Source organism: Adiantum capillus-veneris, chromosome 10, assembly GCF_014529385.1.
Source record: "Adiantum capillus-veneris isolate H3 chromosome 10, ASM1452938v2, whole genome shotgun sequence".
In the NCBI taxonomy this organism is placed as follows: Eukaryota; Viridiplantae; Streptophyta; class Polypodiopsida; order Polypodiales; family Pteridaceae; genus Adiantum; species Adiantum capillus-veneris.
In genome coordinates, this window is record NC_140940.1 from 95,794,181 (window position 1) to 95,819,945 (window position 25,765).

At 46.6% G+C, this 25,765-nt stretch overlaps 1 protein-coding gene across 4 annotated transcripts in view; it reads right to left on the reverse strand.

The window, feature by feature from the left end:
* The window catches only part of LOC147449296 (uncharacterized), a 61,107-nt gene that overhangs the window by 9,438 nt on the left and 25,904 nt on the right, over positions 1–25,765 (reverse strand). For 3 of the 4 annotated variants that reach the window (XM_086521779.1, XM_086521778.1, XM_086521780.1), the window contains 11 exons: positions 21,051–21,188; positions 20,861–20,942; positions 20,686–20,762; positions 19,136–19,248; positions 17,217–17,355; positions 17,010–17,126; positions 10,293–10,384; positions 10,083–10,149; positions 1,342–1,420; positions 1,146–1,237; positions 497–640 (listed from right to left, as the gene is read on the reverse strand). In XM_086521779.1, coding sequence (XP_086377905.1) covers positions 497–640; positions 1,146–1,237; positions 1,342–1,420; positions 10,083–10,149; positions 10,293–10,384; positions 17,010–17,126; positions 17,217–17,355; positions 19,136–19,248; positions 20,686–20,762; positions 20,861–20,942; positions 21,051–21,188 — 1,140 coding nt within the window. Of the gene's footprint in view, positions 1–496; positions 641–1,145; positions 1,238–1,278; positions 1,421–10,082; positions 10,150–10,292; positions 10,385–17,009; positions 17,127–17,216; positions 17,356–19,135; positions 19,249–20,685; positions 20,763–20,860; positions 20,943–21,050; positions 21,189–25,765 lie in introns of those variants that run through there. The other variant, XR_015189423.1, reaches the window with a different exon arrangement.

Genomic DNA, 25,765 nt, shown 5'->3' on the forward strand with positions numbered 1-25,765 from the left:
ACAGATCCCCTACCTTTCTTCAAGATTTCCCTTCGGCAGTCTTTGCGGTTCGCCTTGGAAGTTGGTGATATCACGGCAGAGATACATCAGCTTTCTTATGAATGCTTTTAGATATTTTGTACAGCCGAACACTGTTGTGTTCCTTTCCTTGTACATCTTTTTGGTGGGTTTTCCTCTCTTTGAGGTTTCCCACAGATAGATAAATCAAATTGATTTACAAAAAAAAAAGTGTGTGTGTGTGTGTGTGTGTGTGTGTGTGTGTGTGTGTGTGTGTGTGTGTGTGTGTGTGAGAGAGAGAGAGAGAGAGAGAGAGAGAGAGAGAGAGAAAGAAATGGAATGAAATGTTATATTAACGTCTTCAAAAGGCCAAAATAACCTATGAGCAGTTACAACGCGGTGAATCTGATACAATGACTGAGTACCAAAACTGAGAGAGAGAGAGAGAGAGAGAGAGAGAGAGAGAGAGAGAGAGAGAGAGAGAGAGAGAGAGAGAGACCAAGTTGTTCTCTGGAGACTTCCAATAAAGTCCTTGGATGGCAAGGGGGATGACACTGCATGATACAAGGGCATATATCATCAACGCATGTGCTCCTATCCATTTGAATGCAATAGTCGATAACTTCCACCCATAAACATCCACCTAAACAGGAACAGCACTTTGAGTTTAGTCTACAACCACACCAGCTACACAGTCATAAAAGGAAGTATCTTCCCAGAAATTTAGTTACAAAAAATGCAAAATCAGAGAAAATTGTAGATTTACATTGTACACTGTTTACATTCATTATATACTATGTACAAAACCGATGCTTTGACAGAAAATTGTGTGTGAGGAACATACACTTCAGAAATCAATTCCTATAGTCTATTTGGCTAGCTTATAAAAATGCCACTTTCATCAATCAGCTACCACAGACAGATTTGCTCGTTTTCTTCTGTCTCCGCACAAGTCACTGCATGCTAGTTAAAATTTATCACCAGAATACTATGTCTCTTGTCAAAATTCTTGAACATTAGCCTGCAAGCAACTTGGAGACATGCATTTGACTTTGTTCATAAACGATGAGATGAGTATGTACACATGCACTAGATTTCATATGATAATTGACAAGTTGACTAACACCAAAAGACGTAAAACTACTCACAATCACATAATTGACCATAAACGCCAATCCGCAAGCCCCTGCAGTCAACAAAGTGTAGCTCAGCGTGTAAAGCTGCTTGTTTAAAGGTATTCCTGAAACAAGATGAAAAAAACTGCAGTAAATTAAGCTCTACCGGGTGAACATGACAATAAGGCTCCTCTACGACAGTCACAAAAACCAAAAAGATGTCTCTAACCAGCAAAATCAAGTCCAAGCCCACTGACTACCAGTACAGCTCCAGTAGTTGACCACTGCCAAATGCGTCTTCTATGGCCCTGCAAAATACCAAAAAATGCTCTATATACCTCCTCAAGTGTCTGAAATTTTACGTGGAGTAAAGAACTGAACAAGCTACAGACATTTCATCTTTCTCTACATGTCTCTAACAAAACACACATGAAAGAGCACATGTCTTCAGTTTAATCACGGAAATTTCCATTTCAGTACACATATATTCGTAAAGTCATTCCGCAAAATATTGTCAGCCTGTCAGTACCCTAAAATCTCAACGGGAATTAGTGACTTTATTCAATCTAGGCAATCTATGACAAAGGAATGGAGTGGCTCCCCTCTCGCGCAGTCCGCACGGCACGAGATTCAACCTGCTAATGCATCGGTAACTTTTGGCATAGACACTACTAATAGCCCAAAAGCTTCAAGGTAAAGCTCTCTCTGAAGAGAATTTGAAATGTTCTCCTTCTCCATCCACTTTGCATCGAGGGCCAAAAAGTACCCTAGACCAAATTATCCAATGGACCTAGCTTACCTTTCTCTTTTCTTGTGCCTATGACCTAGAAATTCGCTATGGCCCATTGGTGCCAAACATGTGAGTTTTCATTAATATGATAGTTCAATCCATGACCGCTAAAGTGCCCAACCACCCAAGTGGCCGATTGGTGCGAAGGCAATCTAAGAGCACCAAAACGGCCTACGAGCCATGGGTTATGGGTGGGAGCTATACTCCATAGAGGTTTTCAAAGATCAAAGGGGCCCATGCCAGCCTTCAAAAAGAAAATTGTCAAAATTCCCAAAATCAGGAAGGTGGCAAAAGATCATCAAACAAGAATATTATCTCAAGAGGGTTTTCCTAAAGTGCCGTCAAAGATTATGCATGCATTATGAACAAGAGAAAAGAAGATTTCACGAGATACAGCCAAAATACGTGTGGAGTCAAGAGGATGCATATGAAAAAATTCTTGTCATATTGAAGTTAGCCAAGTAAGCACAAGACTCCGTAAAAGTTGCTCGCCTAGGGGATGCACCTAAGTCAATCAGGTAAGTGGTCTACTATAAGGAAAAAAATGAAGCCAAATGAACGCAGAAGATTATAACCAAGATCAATACCCCTTCTCATATAGTTTTTGCATACATTGAGGCTAAAGATAAGCAATGTGATCAATTCATCTTGGTACTCCCCAATTCTTGCATACCCACAAACACACACACAAGAGCATACACTCAATTGTTTGGATCAATGTCAACTAGCAGCGCAATGGCCCTTAGCTGTGTCCCGCATAGTGCATATGGGGTGAGCAACGCTTTAACTGTATGCACTGCAAAGAGCTCTCTCCCGCCAGTCACACACGCAAGCCATGCACTTGTGGGCGCAAGAAGAAAATAAGGACAAGCACATGCCAGTCAAGTGGACTAATAATAGGGTGCCAAGGATGCGCAAGTCAAAAGTACTTGTTGGTAATGGGATGCAAAAGGTCAAGCACTCCACACACTGTAAAAATTGACAATTTGGCAGAAACTTTGCAGCGCCTAGAGCACAAGGCCGAAGCACTGTATGTCTAACCAGCACTTGCGGGACTGGAGCACTACAGCGCTTCAAGGCGCTGTATGCGTGCACTAGGATGCAGCTCTTTTTTTTTTTCCCGAGAAAAAGATTCTTCTATTAGTTACTGAAACTGCCCATAGGGCTACAACCACCTCTACAGGAGAGCGCTACAACAATCCTGATGGGGAGACTCTCCCAAAGAAAAAAACAGCATATGTACAATGAGGCTAAATCAAGAGATGGGAGGAAGGAAAAGACACACAAGTGGGCGGTAGTGCCATGTGAGCACACCCTGGACCATGGTGAAAAAAGGCCTAGGATGCCAGAGTCGAAGGAAAGCCTCTCTGCACTCCCGCATGCGGTCGGAACTGCCCTGGAGTCTCTCGAACTGTCCTCTGAGAGTATGGATCAGCTCTAGCCAAAGATCTCGAACAATCTCTGTTGGTGGTACTGGGCGAGCCTCGAAGATGCAGAAGCAGCGGGCCTGCCAGATGAACTAGAGTGTCAGGCCACTGATGAGCTCCCAACACTCCTCTCTCTCACTGCACCACTCCTGTGGAGTAAGCTCTGTAGTAGGCTGGAGTGTAGGTCGACCCCCCTGCATCATAATCATCCTGCTGGTGGAAGATAGCTCAAACTGGAGTGCCGGGCCCGCGAGAGTGGACCAAGCAGCTGCCCCCCAAGTGTACTGCCGAGCTGTGGAAAGAGCTGGCATCAGCCGAAGGACACGAAGCCAGACCTCCTGTGCCAAAGGACAGTCCCAAAGACAATGACGCTGACTCTCCACAAGATGGTCACAAGTTGCACATGCGGCCAAGAGACCACTATGTACAAGCTAGCTCCCAACTGTTGTAGCTCTGTGTGCAACCAGCCACTGGAACAAAGTGACTCGTCTCGGCTGTCTGGAGTCCCACAACCTCTCCCAAAAAGCTGCCAAGAACTCAGCTGTCAGACCCTCCTCTTGCCAATGAGTTGTTGCAGCGGACGAGCCTCTCTGCGCACTGCCAGTATGTGACGTCCCAATCGAACAGTGTACTGAAAGAAAGGGACACCTGGATGGTTTGCAGAGGAGAAAGGATCCCTCCAAAGCCACTCTCCAGGATCCCACTGTACTCGTGCCGGTGGACAGCTCTCCCAAGCCCACAGTCTCCAGTGGCCAGTCTCAAGAACTGTTGGATCGGGATCTATGACAGAAGTCCTCCCACAGATGCCCACCACGCAGATCCTCTGAAAACACCACTCTGCCACCTGCAGGGCCTCTACTGCAACTCGGTGTAGGCGTCCCTCACCCTGTAGCTCGAAAAGCAGGGAGGGTATAGTCTCTGAGCAAGCCCGAACTGAGATGAGAACCTCAAATCGCCTAAAGGCTCCCATCGATCTGGGCGTTGGTGACTCAAGAGGTGTGAGCCACTCAGCTGCTACTGCCTCTGAGATGTCCTGACACATGCTCTGCACCCCTCTCATGCCCTGTAGCTGAATGCCCTGAAGCTCCTCTGACAAGCTTGAAAACTGTAACCAATCACCTAAAGAGCGTGCTGGACCCTCTGCCATGGGACCCTAGGAAACATGAGGCCGACTACCAACCAAGTGACCTCTCTGAGTGCTAACCATGGGGTTCCAAACAAGGGGCTGTCGCAGGTGCTCCTCCATGCAAGTAGGCTAACGCTACTCAAGGCCTCGCCGCAGTTGCTCCCAAGATCGGAGCAGACTCACAGCGAAGCGGTCCTCCAATCTCCTGCTCAAGCCAACTCTACGCATCTCTGTGAAAACCCATCGAGTCGAGGGTCGCCAGGGGCCTCCAGCCTAAGGCACCAGCCGCTGAAGCAAGAACTCTTGCCAAGGCTCGTCACCTGGAAGAAGTCCTCTGACGATGAACTTCCCAAGAAGGGCTCTACTCTGCTGTGCTGGGTCTATGATCCCCAACCCTCCCTGAGAACAAGGCAGAGTGATGACCTGCCAAGCCACTTTGGCCCGGGCTATCTGAGTGTCACGCCCTGACCAAAGGAAGTTTCTGATCAGCCTCTCTACCTGGCTGATACAAGAACTCAAGAAGATCCAACAAGAAGTGATGTACCACATAATAGCCAACAACACCTGGTTGGCCACTATAACTCGGCTTGCCAAAGAAAGTCGTGCGGAACTCCAATGTAACAACTTCCTCCTGATAGACAGGAAGAGTGGAGCAATCTACTGCTCGGGAGACAAGTCCAAACCAACGTAACAGCCCCAAGTACCGAGTTGCAGTCCCTGGGGAATCCACCTGAAACCCTCGCCTGGCATCCAATCGGGCGTAGGAGCACTACCAATCGAGAAAGCCACTGTCTTTCTCCAGTTGATCAGTGCGCCAGATGCACAATAGAAAGTCTCAAGAGCCTGCTCACACCTGTGTAGGTTGGCCTCCTGGCCATCCAAGTACAAGGTTGATTCGTCTGCAAACTCAGCGTCCAGTAGCTCATCTCCCCGAATAGGGAGCACGAAGCCACGTAAGCCAACCTGCTGTGAAACCAAAAACCTGCTAATCGCCTCAGCATGGAACAGCAAGAGGAAGGGGGCAAGAGGGCAGCCCTGTCTGACCAAACGTGTGAGTATGAAACGATCACCTCTGCCTCCTGACAAAAGCACCTAACTGTGTGCCCGTCTGTATCCAAACATCTGAGAAGCCCATCCTGCGTAGAGTGCCCTCCAAAAAATCCCAATCAACTCTGTCGTAGGCCTTCTCAAAATCAAGAAGAAGAATCACCAAATCCTCACCGCGGAGCAGCGCGAGATAAAAAGCCTCCCAAAAAGTAAAGATGTTGTCAAGGATACTACGCTCCTTGACAAAACCTGTCTGAGTCCCATGTATAAGTCTCTCTAGAAGTGGCTGAATCCTCAAACTCAAAGCCTTGGTAAGAATTTTGTAGGCCGAGTTCATGATGGTGATGGGACGCCACTGTCGAATCTCATCCAAGGAGCCACCCTCCTTGGGAATGAGGTAAATCAGGCCCTCACTCATGCTGTCAGGCATCTCACCTGTGTGCAAGATGTGCTGAAAAGCACTACAGAGATCTGAGCCAAGCAAGTCCCAGTACTCCAAGAAAAAGCTGGGAGTCAAGCCATCCTCACCGGGACAGCTACCACGGTGGAGTGCACTAAGAGCCGTGTGCAGCTCTTCTAGCTGTAGAGACAGCTCAAGCCTCTAACACATCTCCTCAGTCACAAGATAAGGCATCTGTGCCCACACCTGCTCTCTGCATGCATCCTAACGCTCTAACTGGGGCTCTGCAGACAGTAACTCACGATAAAAGTCAGTAGCAACTGCACGCATGTCCTCTGGCTCTGAAGCAACTGACCCGTCGGGACTCCTCAACTGACTGACCTTGGCATGCGTATACAGAGGTCCCACAACCTCAAAGAAAGCGCTTGTCACTCTGTCATCCACCTCGGTCCATTGAGATGCCTCTCGATGGAAAGCAAACTCTTGGCGCATCTCCTCTGTGCTGACAAGCTCCTGGAGAGCCTGTTGTAACTGCTCCTCCAACCAAGGACTGTCTAGATGCTGCTCCTGCATCCTCTACAAGGAAGCAACGCCCCGTCGGAGATGTTGCTCCTCCTCTCTCGCTGCAACCTTAGGTGAGCCGAAGACTCCTGAAGAAAGAAACGACTAAGCTGTGTAAGTCCTGAGGCCACTGTCAGCAGGAGAATCTTGCATGTCCAAGCTCTCTGTCCAAAGAGCCTCCACTCGCTCTCTGAGCGCTAAGTCCAGCAAGACCCTCTTAGGGATGAGTAGCATCATGCTCCCACTCCTCTGCCTATCACTCACTGTGAGGATCACTAATGCATCGTCCGAAAAGGAAGTCCCTCCCAAAATGCCAATTGTCCCCCCAAGTCACAGGTGTAGAAGCGATACATCCGAGATAGATTCACGTCTCCCACTCTGCGGTCCGAACAAGAGAAGGCCAGGATGTCTGGAGGCCTCACAAAGCTAGAATGCTGCCACACATCTGCAACCCGCAGAGTCATACAAAACCTCTCCCAAGCTGCCAGCTCAACTCCATGCACAGTAGTATGGCTACCACCAATCCTGCCAGAGGACCTCCAACATGTTGAAGTCACCCCCTATGCACCATTATTCTGCCAGCGGCAGAGACTCAACAATCTGAGACCAAAACTCTGCACGAGCACTTGCCACATTGGGCGCATAGATGTTCAGGAAGCCCACGAGACAACCCTGAACTTGCATAGTGATCCACTGAACCCTGCCTGGCACAATAATCCCTCTGTCCACAATGGCCTGCTGCAAAGAATCCGCAATAGTCATACATACCCCACCCTGGATGCCTCCAGGTCCAAATGCAGCTGACCAAAAAGTCTCATATTGTCTACGCAAAAGCTGACCACAACGTCTAATGCGGCTCTCACACAGATGATGCTCCTGTAGCATAAGAAGGTCAATCTCTCCTCCCACAAGGCAACGCTGAAGCTCCTGACACAACCGGCCCCTCTGACGCTGAAAATGGGGCCCACCTAATCCCTGTACTTTCCATGAGACGATCCTCATGGGAAGCGAGAGAACTGATGCTGCCTCAGCAGCTAACCGTGCTATCTTCGAGAAGGCTTGGATGGGGAGTAATCCGCATTTGAGCGTCCTCGAGATAGGCATGACTGCAAAGAGTGTCTAGCCCAAGCCCAAGTAGACCGAGCCGTGCGTAGAGCAACATCCTCTATCCAGGAGTCCTCATATATGTGTACATAGCATGGCGGGCTCTGGGTGTCAGCAAAAAAGTAAACCACAATGTGTCTACATTCTGCTGCGTCTGGAGGTGTCACAACAAACTTGGCCAATGGCCAAAGAGTCTGAAGCAAGTCTGTAACCCCTAGGTCTCCCATGTGATGAGAGAACTCTAGGGCCTGTGTCTGTAGCCACTCCAACACTAACTCTATAGTCCACTCAGCCTGGTCCCTGCCGCATAGGGGAAAATAGAAGCCAACTGCTGAGTCCAAGGCCTCTATCCCCCTAGCTGCAAGGAACAGCACATGAACTCTGAAGCAGGTTGCCTCAAGGTCTGGTGAGGGGTCGTCGAGAAACCGTGTAAAGTCGTAGGCAAAGAAATCCCAACGACACCAAATGTCGAAGCTCGTCAGACCACGAGGAACTGCTGCAAAGGGAGACGTCTGCACCAGAAGAGGGGGTCGCAAGAAAGGATGTCCCTCTCTCGCCAAGCGACTCGTGGCAAAGGCACTGCCAAGAGATCTCCTAGCAGCCGAGGATGGCCCTGCCCCCTGGGACGATTGCAGGACTGGAGCGGAGGAGGTGAGGGAGCAAGGGGGGAGAGGAGGGGCGAGGGGGATCGGCAAAGGTAGGAGGGCGAGATGGAGAGGTGAAGGGGGGGGGGGGGGGGGGGGGGGGGGGGGGGGGGGGGCTGAAGAGGGGGGGAACTCAGGGGAGGAGGGGATGTCGAGGGTGAGGCCGAGGTGGAGGCTGGAGCAGGGACCTCGTCCTACTGAAGAGGGTCGAATCAGCTCCCCGTGGGAGCCCAATGCTGCTCGATAGGACCCTGAGGACCACTCTGAGTGCCAGGCTGGCGCGGTACCCCCTGCCGACTTCAACCACAAACCTGCTGCCAACCCTCCTCCGCTAGAGCCCCAGGCTCGGAGGATGGCTTTACCTGCGTACTCTGTGACTCTGACTGCTGCTGCTGGCCAGCCCTTGAGGACTCGGGCGGTGCTTGTGGTGTAGGTCGGGGCCTCCTCCGTGGACAGGCCTTCGCAAGATGGTCCATCTATAGACAAATGAAACAATGGTTCAGGAGGCCTGAATACTCCACGCTCTGTCAGAACCAACCCCCACTCACCCGAAAAAGAAGGATAACCAAAAGATAGAGTGTTGGTGTCTCTAACCAAAACACGTACTGAGGGAATGCCAGCCGTGCCGCCTTGACAGCTACTGAGAGGGCTCTCGTGCGAGGTGTCTCTAGGACAGTCCCAATCTTTGAGCCTATCCTGGCCAAAAATGGTAGGTACTCCCTCTTCAAACCAAAAAGCAAACGGAGATGGGAAGGTCTGCTCCACTACCAGAACACCTGAAGCTAGATCAAAACCATGTCTCCACTGTCAAAAGTGGGCTTGAACTGCTCGGATGGTCAAGGGGCTCATCGCGATGACCTTGGACACCATCTCAGAAGTCTCAAACTCTATCTGATTGTAGTTGCGTCCGAGGAACTGAACATCCAAGATCTTGCCCACCTCTGCGAAAAGGTGGGCCTGGAAAAGATCACGCAGCTCTCCTCTACTGGGTCTGGTGCCGAGAATCTTGCAGATGACGGAGGTCGCTTGGAGGCGCTCCACCTCTGCTGCGAGGCTCGCTTGCTCTGTCGGTGAAAGAGCAAGTCGGATGGTGGGCTCTGCAGGGTCGGGCGAGGGGGCCTCTGAGGAGTCCCTGTGGGGCGGAGCATGAGCCTCCATCTGTGTCTGCTGCTGTGTTGGAAAGGGGGGGCCTGAAGACTAACACTTGCGGAACTCAGCAAGTAAAGTCCCAGCAAGAACTCCATTGCAGGTCTGAACAAGTGAGGCCTTCCGGGGAGGGGGGGGGCGCTAAAGGTGCGCAAAGGGGAGGTGGTGGCGATGGTGGGCTGAGAAGGCTGCAGGCTGAGGGGAGGCGGGCTGGGGCAGCGGGACGGGGGGGGGGGGGGGGGGAGGGCAAAGGGCGAGGGGGGCAGCGCACAGCAGCGAGCGTTCTTTATCTCCACGTTCTAGAGTAGTGGGATGCAGCTCTTAAATGTAGATACTTGCAAAATTTTGTAAAAGCAGCTCGATTGCACAAATCAACCAGACAAGGAATCCAGAGAGTAGACAAAAATTACAAATATCAGCAGATCTCCACCCCTTCTCAATTGTCTATGCATAATTGTCTATGCATAAGCCGAGGTTAAAGGTGCACGTGTAGGTGTATACAAGATTCATGGGTAACTTGGCAGGTATATACTTGCAAAGCGAGGTTTCCAGGTTAATTCTACTTCAAAAATTAAACAATAAAGCAATTAAGAGCTCTTGGTGAAATGGGAACAATTTCCTCCCACAAAAGCTCATTAGTAATCATATTTTACATCTTTGTTTGTTCTAACGAGGGAAACCAATTGGTGTTCCTGGCACCAATTGGTCGAGAGCTGTTGACTTACCTTTATATGCAGCAAGATGTGACCATAATGTGCTCCAATGAAGCATGTTATCACTGCAGGCAAAGAGCTGGAGAAGAAGGAAAGCTTCGTCACTTTCTATATACCCACACAAATCAACACTTGCAAAACCTTCAAGAGTATATTAGTCAATACAACTATAAAACCAGCCAAAAACTTACAAGAGCTTGAGAAACAATTCAAGACACGTACCTGAGAAGGCCTTCCGGATCAAATGGAGCCATACACCATGCAGGTGCATTTACAGGGAGAGGGCCTGAATAGGGAGAGTCCACACTACAAGCCTGACACAAGAACCCACCCATTCATGCTAGTCAGATAGCTTCCTTTGTCAATTCAACGCAACAAAGCATGTTTTACAAATATACCAAAGAGAGTAATATCCACAACCTACCAAAAATAAATGTGTGTGTGAGTGTGTGCATGCGCACACGGACATGCAAGCGAGTTCCTACCGATAATTCCTTGCATCACCCCTACACACTTACACAAGAAAGTATCATTGGAATTGTTTGCTTTCAGTTTTACACCCATCTTATCTTTGGGGGAGACTTATGCCTAGCCTTCCTAATTTTACCTTTCGTCATAATGCACCGCGTGATTATTGCTCACTTGGATCAATGTCACTTAAGTGACAAGTCATTTAATAATAAGTGACTTTGACATGAAATTCATAGAAAGTAGGTAGGGAAAATGGCAAAAAAAACTTTAAAAGAGTCACTTGGCCTTCAGTTTTAAGCATCTCAGATCCCACTACCCGCAGGGGCATCCAGCACCCACGGTACTCCAACAGCCCACCTTCTTGCAGAGCTTCTAGTAGTGATGTTCAAACGTGCCGTGTGCGAGGGCATACCTGATACTTGGAGTTTGTCCACTATCGTACCTATCTTCAAGTTAAGGAACCCTATGGGGCCTAGGAACTACCGCACTATCATGATTGGACACACATTGGCACGGTTGTGCGCATCCATCCTTGGGCAGCAGTTGAGTAGATGGCGTAGAGAGAGGGTGTACGGGTAGCAAGACAGGCGGGTTTCAGGAGAGGTTTCTCTACTCTTGATCATATTCTGACACTCAGAGCCATTATTGAGGAGGGGAGATCACGTGGGAGACAGCTCTATTGTTGCTTTGTGGATTTCTGCAAAGCCTTTGATACAGTGCCCAAAGCTAGATTGATGCGCAAATTGTAGGAGATGGGGGTACCCAAAGAGTTGATTTGGGGGATCATGGCTTTATACAAGTCAGTAGTGGGACATGTACACACTTTAGAGGGGATTTCTCATTTGGTTCACTCCACTATTGGGGTGAAACACGGTTGCCCGCTATCTGCTACACTATTGGCATGTACGTGGATGAGGTTGCTGACTACACTGAGAGGGATGGTGATAGAGGAGCACAGTTGGCAGGGACATGGATCTCACTATTGTTATATGCTGATGATATTGTGTTGATTTCTGACTCCGCGAAGAAAGACGGATCTTGGAGGATGTGCATCGATTATAGAGCTCTCAACAAAATCACCGTCAAGAACAGATTTCTGATTCCTATGATCAATGATATACTCGACAAGTTACAGGGATCCTCGTGCTTTAGCAGGATTGACTTGAAGAGTGGATATCATCAGATCCGAATCGCGTCGGGACGCGTCGGGAGACGTCTACAAGACAGCCTTTCGGACTACTTTTGGGTTATTTGAGTGTTTGGTGATGCCTTTTGGCTTAACCAATGCTCCTGCGACATTTAACCGAATGATGGACAAGATTTTTTGAGAGTACAGGCTATTTGTTGGCACTTTCTTTGACGACATCATTGTTTTCTCCAAGAATGAGGCAGAACACAGAGATCATCTGCTTCAGGTCTTTCAAGCATTACGAGATCACAAGTTAGTGATTAATGCAAAGAAAAGTGAATTTTCCTACCAGAGATGCACTTTTTGGGACACATTGTCTCAGCATCAGGAGTGCAAATGGACCCGGCCAAGATAGAGACTATCCGTGATTGGCCCGATTTGAAGAATGTCCATGAAGTTAGAAGCTTCTTGGGACTGTGTTCGTACTACAAGCGGTTCATACGAAAGTTTGCAGAGGTTGCTTCCCCTTTGCATGTCTTGACACAGAAAGGAGTCCCTTTCTCGTGGGGATCCACAGAGGTAACTGCCTTTCGGACATTGAAAGAGAAATTGACTACGGAACCAATTTTGACTTTGCCGGACTTGCAAACGTCATTTGAAGTATATTGTGATGCTTGTGGTCGTAGTCTGGGTGCAGTCTTGATGCAAGAAGGCCATGTCATTGCTTATGAGAGCCGATTGTTCTCTAGGCTGGCGATGACATCACAGATATATGAGAAAGAGCTTTTGGTGGTTATCCATGCTCTTACTCAGTGGCAGCATTACCTACTCGGAGCGGATTTTATTGTCTTTACAGACCATCAAAGTTTGCGCTACTTCTTGTCACAGAAGCAGCTTTTGGAAAAGCAAATGCGGTGGGCGAACATCTTGTCACAGTTTCACTTCCAGATTGTCCATGTGCAAGGACAGAAGAATGTGGTGGCAGATGCTTTGTCTCGGAAGCCGTTGATTCTGGCTATTTCCGCGATACAACATAGGAGCTTCGAGGATATGGTCGATCAGTATGCCACAGATACATATTTTGCAAATATTTTCACACGGATACGGGATGGGGAGACAGTAGCAGGATACTCCATTCACGAAGGCTACTTGATGAGAAAGACTATGTTGAGCGTTACACAGCCGTTGAGAGAAAAGGTTATGACTAAATGCCATTGTCCACCTTTTACGGGTCACCGCGGCATTGCTACCACCATGAAGGGGGTAGAGAGATACTTCTTTTGGCCGAGACTCAAAAAGGATGTGGAAGAGTTTGTGCGCAGTTGCTTAGTATGCCAGAAGGTCAAGTTTGACAGGCATAAGGCACAGGGATTGTTACAGCCTTTACCCATACCCACCCGCCCCTAGGAAAGTATTGCGATGGATTTCATTTTTGATCTCCCGAGAACACAGAGTGGTCACAATGGTATCTGGACTGTTATTGACAGATTTAGCAAACATGTTCATTTCATTCCAGTGAAGAAAACAGTCAAGCCGGATCACTTAGCGAGACTATTAGTGGCCCAGATCTTCAGATTACATGGCATGCCTGAGATGATTGTCTCCGACAGAGACCCCAAATTCACAAGTTTGTTTTGGAAGGCAATTTGGGAGCACATTGGCACGCGGTTGCAGTTCTCGTCATTGGTCCACCCGCAGTCTGATGGGCAATCTGAGATTGCAAATTCAGTGGTTCTAGATTTATTGAAGTCTTATATCTCGAATCAGAAGACTCAATGGGAAAAGTACTTACCTTTGGTGGAATTTGCCTACAATAACACGATACACTCTTCGACGGGGAAGGCGCCATTTGAGATTGTTGAAGGTGCTGCGAAGGTTCCACCCTTCCTAAGCGCGAAAGATAAGATCTTTGAAGCAGATGAATATACGGGAGATTTGGATACGGCTTTTGCCAAGGTTCGCGAGACTTTGCAGAAGTCCCAAGAACGATAGAAAAAGGCAACGGATCACCATCGTCGCGACATGAAATTGAAGGAGGATGATTGGGCGCTCTTACGTTTTGAGAAGGCACGCCTATGAAAGAAAAAGGGAAAGGAGAGGCTTTTTCCAAAGCTTAGTATGCAATACTACGGACCTTTCCAGATCACTGAAAAGATAAATGATGTCTCCTTCCGATTGAAATTGCCTGATACTTGGAGGATTCACAATGCATTCCATGTGAGCCTCTTGAAACCTTTTAAGGGTGATGTGTCTGATGATGGGGAGCCTGATGAGCAACCCGAAGTGGAAGAAAACGAGAAGATCCTTGTTCCTGGACAGATTTTGGCACATAAGGATACGAAGACTAAAGGTGAAGTCCGAAGGCGGTTCTTGGTTAAGTTCAAGGACTATCTTGCATTGGATGCGAAGTGGATGGAGGAGGAGGACCTAGCAAATACTCCTCAGATTGTGAAACTTTACCTCGATGCTTTTGGTTTAGCATAGTCTATTCCAAACGGAACCCAAAATTCAGCTTGGCCGGAGATCTGGTGCAGTGGGATGCAAAAGAGGGGAGTTGCTCCGCTCCTTTGTCAACAGATGCCTTGATTTAGATACTAGAGTCACTAATGTCTCTTTGAGCCTCCGAGATACTGAAAGCTGACAGTATTCTGCTATATGACTTTAATGAAATGGAATTCCTGATTATGATACTAATTTGTTCTTGACTTCTCTTAAGTGCAGGAACTGATAGACGAAATGACTGCAGCATTTTGGTTTGATTGATCTCGAATAGACATGGTTGGAATAGGGGTTAGTCAATCGGACATCGATGAGGTCCCGATTGGATCTAGATGCGATTGCTAGCTACATTGCCAATAAATCATGGTCTAAGATCCGAATGAATGTTGAATGTCATGTGATGTTCTGTGATGTCCTGTGGTGTCATGTGATGTGACTGTCGATTTGGTACATGTGCTAGATGTGTGTTCCTAGTACGTAGGTACTAACAGTTAGTGTCTGCTAAGATGGTTTATGGCTTCTGTCGATTTTGCAGGCGTAATCGCGGTCGATTACAATGCTTTCAAGAGGGGGGTATGTCACAAAGTGATGACGTGGCTACCGACATCAGAAACCCTAATTTCTGCCAGAAACCCTAAAAATCCTGCAAACCCTAATTTCTGCCAAAAACCCTAATTTTGCAGAAACCCTAATTTCTGGAAACCCTAACCCTAACTTCTGGCTGAAACCCTAAGTGGCTGGAAACCCTAGAAGTTGGCGCCAGTGCCACGTGGCAGCAGGTACGGAATCCCAGAAATTGCGGAGGCTGAAAAAAAAAAGCTAGCGACGCATTCAGCTTGCTTTTTGGCTACGCTTTGAGAGAAAGAGAGAACTTGCTTTATTTTGCTCCCTCTTGAGATAGAAAGAGAGAAACTGCTTTTGACTGAAAGCTCTGCTTTTGGGCATCCCTTGTAACCTTTAAATTAGTGGTTTAGGGCTCACTTCTCAGAGCATCTGGACGCAGAGTCTGAGAGTGAAACCCTAACCGCTCTTTGTACTTTGACATTGATTAAATACATAAAGAAATACCGAAAGGGGCGCCAATCTTTGGGGCCAATATCTCTAGGCACGGAACTCCGCCGGGCCAGTGCAAATCTATTGTGATCTGTGAATTGTTTTGAAGTGGTTATTTGGTGCTATCGCAATTGATTCTTGACTTGGAGTGCCCAAGTCTGTTACACTTGGATGCCACATTGAACCCGCATAACAAACCAAAACCAAGCTGTGTCCAGCATCTGGGATGACAAAGGAGGAATGGCCCCCTCAATCATAGTGCAAAACTGATCATGCTTAAGATAAGCATTGTTCACATGCAAAAGTTGCTTCTTGGGTAGAGAGTCATTGGCAGCGAAGGAGCCAAAATGTAGCTTCAAGCTTACAAGAGCATGATCCAAAAGACAAAGAGTATGATCAATCCTCATGTCACATACAAAGTCATCATACTGCTACATATCAAAAAGATACCAGCGGTCTAGACGTGCATGATACATAGATCGTGCGTTATGCTGAAATGTGAAGCCTAGATCATCCGCATGCAAAAGAGGCCACAAATTCAATGCTTGACAATCAAGCATAAAAAGGTCCCATGATTGTCGTTCCGCATGAAGCGTGTGAGAGTGGCCAGTAGTGTTATCCGCAAGATTTAGCGCATAATTAAAATCCCCACAAAGAAATGCATTAGAACGCCAACAATATGAGGAAAGAGCACTCCACAACCGTGCCCTATCAGCAGAAGCTGTGAAAGCATAAACACACACACACACAAGCATACTCATCTGCGTACTTAGCTTCTGTCATGTCTATAAAGAATCATTCCCACCTTCGAAATCGTTTCAATTAGGCAGCAAACTAAAGAAATGAAGGTTACAGAAAAAGCCAAACCTCATGAACGGCACTTAGCTTCTGCCATGGCTACAAAGAATCATTCACAAGAAATGAAGGTTACAGAAAAAGCCAAACCTCATGAACGGCACTTAGCTTCTGCCATGGCTAAAAAGAATCATTCCCACCCTTGAAAGGGTTTCACTTAGGCAGCAAATCAAAAAAATGAAGGTTACAAAAAAGGCCAAACGTCATGAACCGGCACTTAGTTTCTGTCATGGCTAAAAAGAATCATTCCGACCCTTGAAATCATTTCAATTAGGCAGCAAAAGAAACAAATGAATGTTACAAAAAAAGCCAAACCTCATGAACGCACTTGGTATTGACAAGAAAAGAATTTTTTATGGTCTATTAAGAAGTTGAGTTGACTATTTATGGCCCCCAGTGCAAACCATAAAAAGTTGAGAATTGTCATGGATAGGCCAGTTTTCTTCTACTGATCTCCGTGAAAAGTTGAAAAGTGCAATAAATAGGCCAAAATTTTGTTTTTTACACAATCTAAAATGCATTCCCACCCCTAAAGAAATCCCAAATTAGGCCGAAAAATGACGAAGTGAAGTTTAAGAAGGATCCCACAAGACGCCATTCATGGCATGTTCACGAGAGAAGACTTATCAACTGCTTTTAATAAGTCTGGTTGATCATAAATTTTAAAGGCCCCTTTAGCGGAATCATGTCCCACCTCACTTGCACAAAATTGATGGCAGTAACAATAAATAGGCTGGGAAAAGAGAATCACAAGTATCAATCTACGTAGTGTCAAACCATGGCCCGTGAAAAGCTGATGGATAGGCCAAAAAAGGAGCAAAGAAACTCAGCAGAACAACCAGAGATATGTCTCATTCTCCATCGTAAGCATCCTCACCCCCAACATGGTGAGTCAATTTTTTTGAGCCGAAAAGATATGTTTGAGATTTAACCTCAGTTCTTCGATAAGATGGCCGTTTGTAAAGATGAGAGATGCCCATTATAGACCGGTCAATAAGGCTGGCAGCATTGCATCCTGGACTAAGACTCCCTCTGACATTACAATCTACCTGCAGCATATGCCAAAAGCATCATCAGTGAACTTCTTATAGGTAAATCAAAATTCCTCTGCTAGAAACGTGCTGAACCAAAACAACCACCTGAAGTAGAGAGATATTTTCTGTCAGTGCATTTGCAACCATGGAGCCAGTCCCCTCAGGTGCTTCAAACTGCCATGTAGGGACATAAAGGCCATAAAGAAGACCCACATACAAGCAAGCAAGAAACGCTCCACCAACCCTAATCCAAGAAGAGCATTATATAAGAGAAGCTTTCATTTCTGTTGCCAGATTATAAACCTTACTGGAAATGTATTCTATGTAGTCATTTCACGATACTTGAGCCAGCTTTATGCATTTACATGCATGAGTTTCATTAAGAAAAAACACACGACCAGCTTTCTCTGTCTTGCACGATACTGCATGTATAAAGATGCATGTAAGCATGCATGGTTATGTATTTCGTCTCTTATAAACACTTTAAATGACCCTTTTCCCCACTGCCTGTATACAGAATTTTCAAGAAGAAGAATTTGAATGAATTGAATGTATCATACTGATAAAGGACCCCTTGTTGAAGTATCTAAATTATCATATACCAAGATGAATCCAGAATAAATCTCAGATCAGATTCACCCTTACCAGAAAGTGCAAAGTATAGACTCCACACACACACACACACATCAATATAAGGATCTGCGGACTGAGTTTTTTTCATAACTCTAGAGATGCAGAGCAAACTCAGCCATAATGAAGCCTAGCACTAAAAGAAGCACTAAATAGGAAAAATTAGCACAAAAATGAGGTAGTTGATAGGGCATACGCACCACAGAAGATAGAAAGAATTAGCACAATATCAACTGGTCGGAACTCGGACAAAAACTTCAGTTTGCATGTCCGCTATATAACTAAAAAGGATACCAAGATGAATCCAGGACAAGCCCAGATTCACACTTAACCGAAAGTGCAAGGTATAGACTCATGATAGTCACCCACAAGACAATATAGCCATCATGTCCATCATGCATAGTAATGACTAAACACTACGACATCCCCACTAGCGTCATCAGTGCCCAATAGTGGGTAGGTATCAATATATACTTCCACACACACACACACACACGAGCATACATGAGTGTGTTGGTTGAACTTTGTCTGAAGAAAAAAAATCATGCGGCTTATTGAAGCATTCTAGGTAGACGAGAAAGAAGCATTCTGGGATTAATATCTACTATATATTTCTACGTAGATGCGTACATACATACCTAGATGAATCCTAGAAAAGTCCAAATTCACCCTTAAAGGAAGTTGGAAGCTATAGACTCATAGTAGTCATCCACAAGACAACATTCTTTGGTCTGTTGTAACATAATTTGCAACAATTGCATTGCAACTTCGATACCGAGCCAATAACTTAGCTACGTTTTGGGCCAAAGCTTCAAAATGTCTGTCATTTATTGGCTATGTTAAGACAGTAAGGCTATTTTCATTTTAGGGCCAGACCTTGTGCAAGGATGGCAGTTCAGTAAATCAAGTTGTCATTGTTGTCCTTATATTTCAAGATTTATGTTGTTCGTTGGAGTAGTAAACTATCTTTATCTATGTTTAGAGCTTAATAATTGAAAGACAGAAGGTAGTTTAAGCAAGTGATCAAGGCTGTCAATCAGACATTAAATTTCAGTGTGCACGCGCGCGCACACGTGAATAAACCACTAATTACAAGACTGCTCATGCGCTAGTCAATAACATGATAGGTAGCAGTAATCAGCTTTAAATTAAAGCTTCAAAAAGAGTGATAGCAAGCAATTCTCTAAACGGTGCACATAACGAAGACGTGACCTCACATCCATGAGCTCCTACCTATTTTCATCCTATTTTCACTAACAATATCTATCAGAATAGAAATTCCCAACTGGAAACAGAATAATCATTTTTACCAACTGGAAACAGAATAATCATTTTCACTAACAATATCTATCAGAATAGAAATTCCCAACTGGAAACAGAATAATCATTTTTACCAATGCCAGCAGTATGCTCTTATGATGCCACAGAAAGTCTTATCAGCCTCCAGGATCCTTCTTTTAGCGAAGAGTTCAAAACAAGCAACAATTCCATATGCAATTGTGATCCTCTGCAAAAGAGCAGCATGTAAGAAAAATATCTTGCATCAGAAGCATGTACACTGAGAAACGTTTTACATCGAACAAGATGTTTGCTATTCTGCCAAACGGACCCTAATGAATTCAAGTTCATCTTGAGTAGCTCTCCTTCAATGTCAAAAGAACTCCTCTTTACCCAATAACTCACTAGCCTTGTTGAGATGGACTTGCTCAAACAGCATCCAATCAACTTTCAAGAACTTTTATCCTGATTACCCCGTAGCCCTGAGAATATACACTTGCTCAAACAACAAGATGCAATTCAATTACTTCTATCCCTAATGAATTCAAGTTCATCCTGAGTAGCTCTCCTTCAATGTCAAAAGAACTCCTCTTTACCCAATTACTCACTAGCCTTGTTCAGATGGACTTGCTCAAACAGCATCCAATCAACTTTCAAGAACTTTTATCCTGATTCCTGCAAATATACATTTGCTCAAACAACAAGATGCAATTCAATTACTTCTATCTTAAGAAGAATTTAAAAAGTCTGATTGCGCCAGCACTATGTGGAGGCATCTTTGCAGAAGTTTTAAAAAAATGGTAAAAGCATTATTCAACTCTTGGCTCCTTTGATTTTCCCAGTCCCAGCTAATCTAGGATGGAAGCCTTCCATGACTAATGCTTCTCAATATTCAAGTGCAGGCTCCTTCGGTTTTTCCAGTCCCAACTAATCTGAATCGAAGCCTTCCACAACTAATTCTTATTGACATTCCTTTGGTTTTCCCAGTCCTAAATAATCTTGGATTGAAATCTTCCATCATTGATGCATCTGGACACTCTTACTTTGCATACCTTGTGATTTTTTAAACCCCGGCCTAAGGAAAGAGACAATTGTTACATTAAAAGATCAAATGAGCTGCTCTTCCAATTACTGACTCAAGGTTAACATTGAACAAACTCGTACTATCCCACAATCAAGCAGATACCAGTGGAAAACTGTGAAAAACCATAATCAACAAGACTTTCAAACACGCACACGTGTAAAGAATGTGTGCACACAAAACACGACCCATTCATGCCACGACATGACTGTTGCTTCTCCACAAGCCCATTGGATTTCATGTTTGTTTCACTATCAAAGTTTTCTATTCATGAAAGAATGCAGGGAGAAGAACAACCTTAACATCCTGAGGACGTGAATTCATGGTAGTTTCAGATTATACTCAAGCACGTACTCTCTGAAACTAAAATGGGATATACGCAACTTTGTATAGAGAAAATTATTTTATCAAAATTACATCCCAACCATACTTTTTATATTTTCCAAAAAGATCTCCTTTTCTTGCTAAATAAGCATAATTCTTTTTTGGTTTTCAAAGGTTTGAAATTCAGAGAAACGGTCCCCACGTAGTAAGTTTCAGAAATGTAAGACCTTTAACCAATTTGAAGGCACGAAGAGGAAGAACCTGCAGAACTCCCATGATGCGCATTTTCTGTATGTCAACTCCATAGCTAAGGTCATTTACAGCATGCAAATACCCCCCTAAAATTATAAATGGCAAGGTTAGGAAAAGGATTAACCCCACCTCATTCATTTGAATGTGGAGAGCAAGGCTATGAAAATCATTCACGAAGTGTTACCTTGAAGTAGCAACCCCAAGACAAAGAGCTTCAAAACCCTTATCACTAATTTGTACACGGCATCTAATCTATTGATGACTGTCTGCAAACCAAGCCTCCTTTCATCAATTGGACAGCCAGTGAAAGCACCTTCAGGGGTGCGGTCAGTTGGTTTCATGTTCCTATAATGAAGCAGTTATCTAAAACATACCTTATAAGCTAGAGCAACAGAGACTCCTACAATGAAGACAAAAGCTGGGACAACAAAGTCTGCAAAGGTAACACCATTCCAAGGTGCATGGTTAATGCCCCACCATAGACCACCCCCATAGTCTACAAGAATCATTGCCTGCAAAAAACAAGAAATTCAAAATGTTGACGACAATTATGTTATCCTTGCTCTAACCATGAAAAATAAAAGACAGTGGTAGAACAAGAAGGAAAGGAAAAGTGAATCAGTTATGAGTGCAACTACACAGAAACTTCAATCAGCATTAGGAGGTACTTTTTAAGCGACTTTTGGTTGAACCTATCTTAGGAACTTATGGTATTTTCTAGAATCTAAATCCTCTTCCTCTATCCACGTAGTATGGAAAGTAGACTGTAAACTTCTTTTCTTGGGCCAATTCTTCTCTCAAATGCCACATTCTGTCATGGACTTCTTTTAAGGGATTTCTAGGCCACATATGGCTCTTCTACACAACAATATCTGTGACAGGGTATAGGGTTAAGGTTTTTGCATCGAGGCCAAAGACGCAACTGATCATGGCATGTATCTGCTAGTCACTCATAATCTCCCTAGAAAGGTGGTCCATGCGAAACTCCTAGTCAAGTCTAGCATCCTCCTATGCCACGCATTTTCTCTCTATAGTATCTCTCCAATCTGTATGGATTGCTGATTTTCTCTCTCTAATCATAATTCAGCCTTGCTTCATTCAATCGTCCGAATGCTCAAGCCTCTCTCCCCCTACCTCCCCCCGAGCTGCCGCCAATCCCCCCATCCCTGGCACTCACCCTCGCCCTCGTCCTTGCCACCTCCTCCCGCTCGCCCTCGCCATGTCTTCCGCCTGCTGAGGGTTGCTTCTCCGAGCCCCCCTGCACCTCCATCATTGCCTCTCTCGCTTTTGATTGTGCTCCCGCTTGCCAAAGCTATCTCAGTTGCACCAGACACAAATGGAGACTCCTGCTTCGCCTCAGAGGAGCGAGGTCACAACCCCCACACTCACCCCCATGGAGGCTTCCATCTGACTTTCTCTTTCACCAGAAGAGAGCACGAGCCTCAAGGTGGAGGTCGATCAGCTCAAGAGGACCTCCATCATTTGCAGAATTGTCGACACCCACCCAAGTTGCGTGGAGGTTTGAGGCTTGATGCCAGTGGCCTCATTACCACGACCTAAAACTAGGAGCCTCAAGGTGGAGGTCGATCAGCTCAAGAGGACCTCCATCATTTGCAGAATTGTCGACACCCACCCAAGTTGCGTGGAGGTTTGAGGCTTGATGCCAGTGGCCTCATTACCACGACCTAAAACTAGGAACCTGTGTACTTTCATATGGGAAGGTGTTACGAGCTTAAACACTCCAAGCGAGAAATCAATAGCAACACACAAACAGAAACTGCAAAATCACCCTATTGTTAGACTTACACCACTCTCTTGCTTCACACAGGTCTAAGACACTTCCTTGTACGGCTAGTGTCTCGGGACTGGCCACCCATAGCATAGGTTATACCTTGTCCGGCCGCCCAAGTTTGGGGCCGGCCGCCCACTTGAATTGGGCGCCCACCTTGGGCACTCATATATATGGGGCCAAGGGGGTCCACATTTCATCATCATCTGATCATTGTACGGGTCCTCTTGTTCTGGTAGTCATGGGGGGCTGATCGGCACCTCTTCACCATATCTTGCGTTTGTGATCTCTCTCTCTCTCTCTCTCTCTCTCTCTCTCTCTCTCTCTCTCTCTCTCTCTCGTGACACATCCAACCCTATGTGTCCGTGGACAAGCTACAGCATGATAAGGGTCCATTCAATCTAAATTAGAAGTGATCTGGCACTTTTGTGAGTCTATTCGTAGACCGTGCATGCCCAGTCACTTAGTATAGATGCATATCCTCTCGTTGCACACAGCCCTTTCCACCGAACTTACAGAAACTCCTTCGCGATGTTTACCGTCACCCATCAAATGACACATCAGAGTTGTCCGTTCTTGATGGCAGTTCCTGTAGCTACAATCTTTTAACAATTCTTAGTGCACACAATAAAATATCCTAAAAAAGAGATTAATCATTAAAAATAAGAAAATAGTCCAATTAGCAACATCCCTCTGGCTTCTAAACAGTTGACCTCAACTGTAGTGCTTGGACGTATACCTCCAGTATCTCAGGATAAGCTGCTAATTCCTCCTGCGTCATCCATTGAGGCATCTAGATTCGAATAGTTCTTAAACTTAACCAAATACTTTTTTTTTCCGAGAAAAAGATCCTTCTATTAGTTAATGAAAACTGCCCATAGGGCTACATCCACCTCTGCAGGAGAGGGCTACAACAAGATGGTGGGGAGACTCTCCCAATGAAAAAACAGCATATATACAATGAAGCTAAATCAAGAGATGGGAGGAGGGAAGAGCCACACAGGTGGACAGTAGTGCCATCTGAGCACCCCCTGGACCATGGTGTAGAAAGGCCCACGGCGCCAGAGTCGAAGGAAAGCCTCGCAACGCTCCCGCATCGAGTCGGAGCTGCCCTGTAGTCCCTCAAGCTGTCCTCTGAGAGTATGGATCAGCTCTAGCCAAAAGTCACGAACAGTCTCTGCTGGTGGCACAGGGCGAGCCTCAAAGATCCGGAAACAGCGGGCCCGCCAGATGAACCAGAGAGCTAGGCCGCTGATGAGCTCCCAACACTCCTCTCTCTCACTGCACCACTCCTATGGAGTAAGATCTGTAGCAGGTTGGAGTGTAGGTCGCCCCCCCTGTATCACTATCATCCTGCTGGTGGAAGATAGCTCAAACTGAAGTGCCGGGCCCGTGAGGGTGGACCAAGCCGCTGCCCCCCAAGTGTACTGTCGAGTCGTGGAGAGGGCAGGCATCAACCGAAGAACTCGTAGCCACACCTGCTGGGCCGAGGAACAGTCCCAAAGACAGTGACGCTGACTCTCCACCAACTAGTCACAGGCTGTACATGCGGCCGAGAGACCACTATGCACAAGCCAGCTCCCTACTGTTGTGGCTCTGTGTGCAACCAACCACTGGAACAAAGTGATGCGCCTCGGCTGTCTGGAGTCCCAGAGCCTCTGCCAAAAAGCTGCCAAGAACTCGACTGTGAGGCCCTCCTCCTGCCAATGACGTGCTGAAGCGGGGCGGGCCTCTCTCTGTGCTGCAAGTATATGACGTCCAAGCCGAACAGTGTACTGAAAGAAAGGGACTCCTGGGCGGTCTGCAGAAGAGAAGGGGTCCCCTTATAGCCACTCACCAGGATCCCACTGTACTCGTGCCAATGGACAGCACTCCCAAGCCCATAGCCTCCAGTGTCCTGTCTCAAGAGCTGCTGGGTCAGGGTCTATGACGCAAGTCCTCCCACAGATGCCCACAACTCGGATTCTCTGGAAACAGCACTTTGCTACCTGCGGGGCCTCTACTGCAACTCGTTGTAATCGTCCCCCACCCTAAGGCTCGAAGAACAGGGCTGGGACAGTCTCTGAGCAAGCCCTGACTGAAATGAGAACCTCCAGTCGTGTGAAGGCTCCCATCCACCAGGGTGCTACTAGCTCGAGAGGCGTGAGCCACTCACCTGTAACTGACTCTGAGATGTCCTGACACATGCTCTGAACCCCTCTCATGCCCTGTAGCTGGACAGCCTGCACCTCCTCTGACAAACCTGTGAACTCTAGCCAGTCACCTAGAGAGCGCGCTGGACCTGCTGCCATGGGACCCCAAGAAACATGAGGCCTACTCCCAACCAAGTGGCCTCTCTGAGTGCTAACCATGGGGTTCCAGACGAGGGGCTGCCGTAGGCGCTCCTCCGTGCACGTCGGCTGTCTCTGCTCTAGGCCACGCCGTAAGAGCTCCCAAGAACGAAGCAAACTCACAGCGAATCGGTCCTCCAGTCTCCTGCTCAAACCAACTTGGCGCAACTCTGTAAAGATCCATCTGGTCGAGGGTTGCCAAGGGCCTCCTGACTGAGGCACCCTGGCACGAAGCCTCTGCAGCAAGAACTCCTTCCAAGCCTCGTCGCATGGAAGAAGTCCTCTGACGACGAACTTCCCAAGAAGGGCTCTGCTCTGCTGTGCTAGATCAATGATCCCAAGCCCTCCCTGAGAACAAGAAAGTGTGATGACCGGCCAAGCCACCTTGGCTCGGGCAATCTGAGTGTCGCGACCTGACCAAAGGAAGTTCCTGATCAGCCTCTCTACCTGGCTGATACAAGAACTAGAGAAGATCCAGCAAGAAGTGATGTACCACATAGTCGCCAACAACACCTGGTTGGCAACTACTACTCTACCAGCCAGCGAAAGTCGTGCTGAGCTCCAATGTAACAGCTTTCTCCTGATGGACAGGAGAAGAGGAGCAATCTGCTGCTCGGGGGACAAATCCAAACCAACCAGACAACCCAAGTACCGAACTGCAGTCCCTGGAGGAATCCACCTGAAACCCTCTCCTGGCATCCAATCTAGCACAGGAGCACTGCCAACCGAGAAAGCCACTGTCTTTCTCTAGTTGATAAGTGCGCCCGATGCACAGCAGAAGGTCTCCAAAGCCTACCCACATCTGTGTAAATTGGCCTCCTGGCCCTCTAAGTACAAGGCTGAGTCGTCGGCAAACTCAGCGTCCAGAAGCTCATCTCCCCGTATAGGGAGTGCTAAGCCCCTCAAACCAACCTGCTGTGACACCAAAAATCTGCTCATCGCCTCCGCATAGAACAGAAAGAGAAAGGGG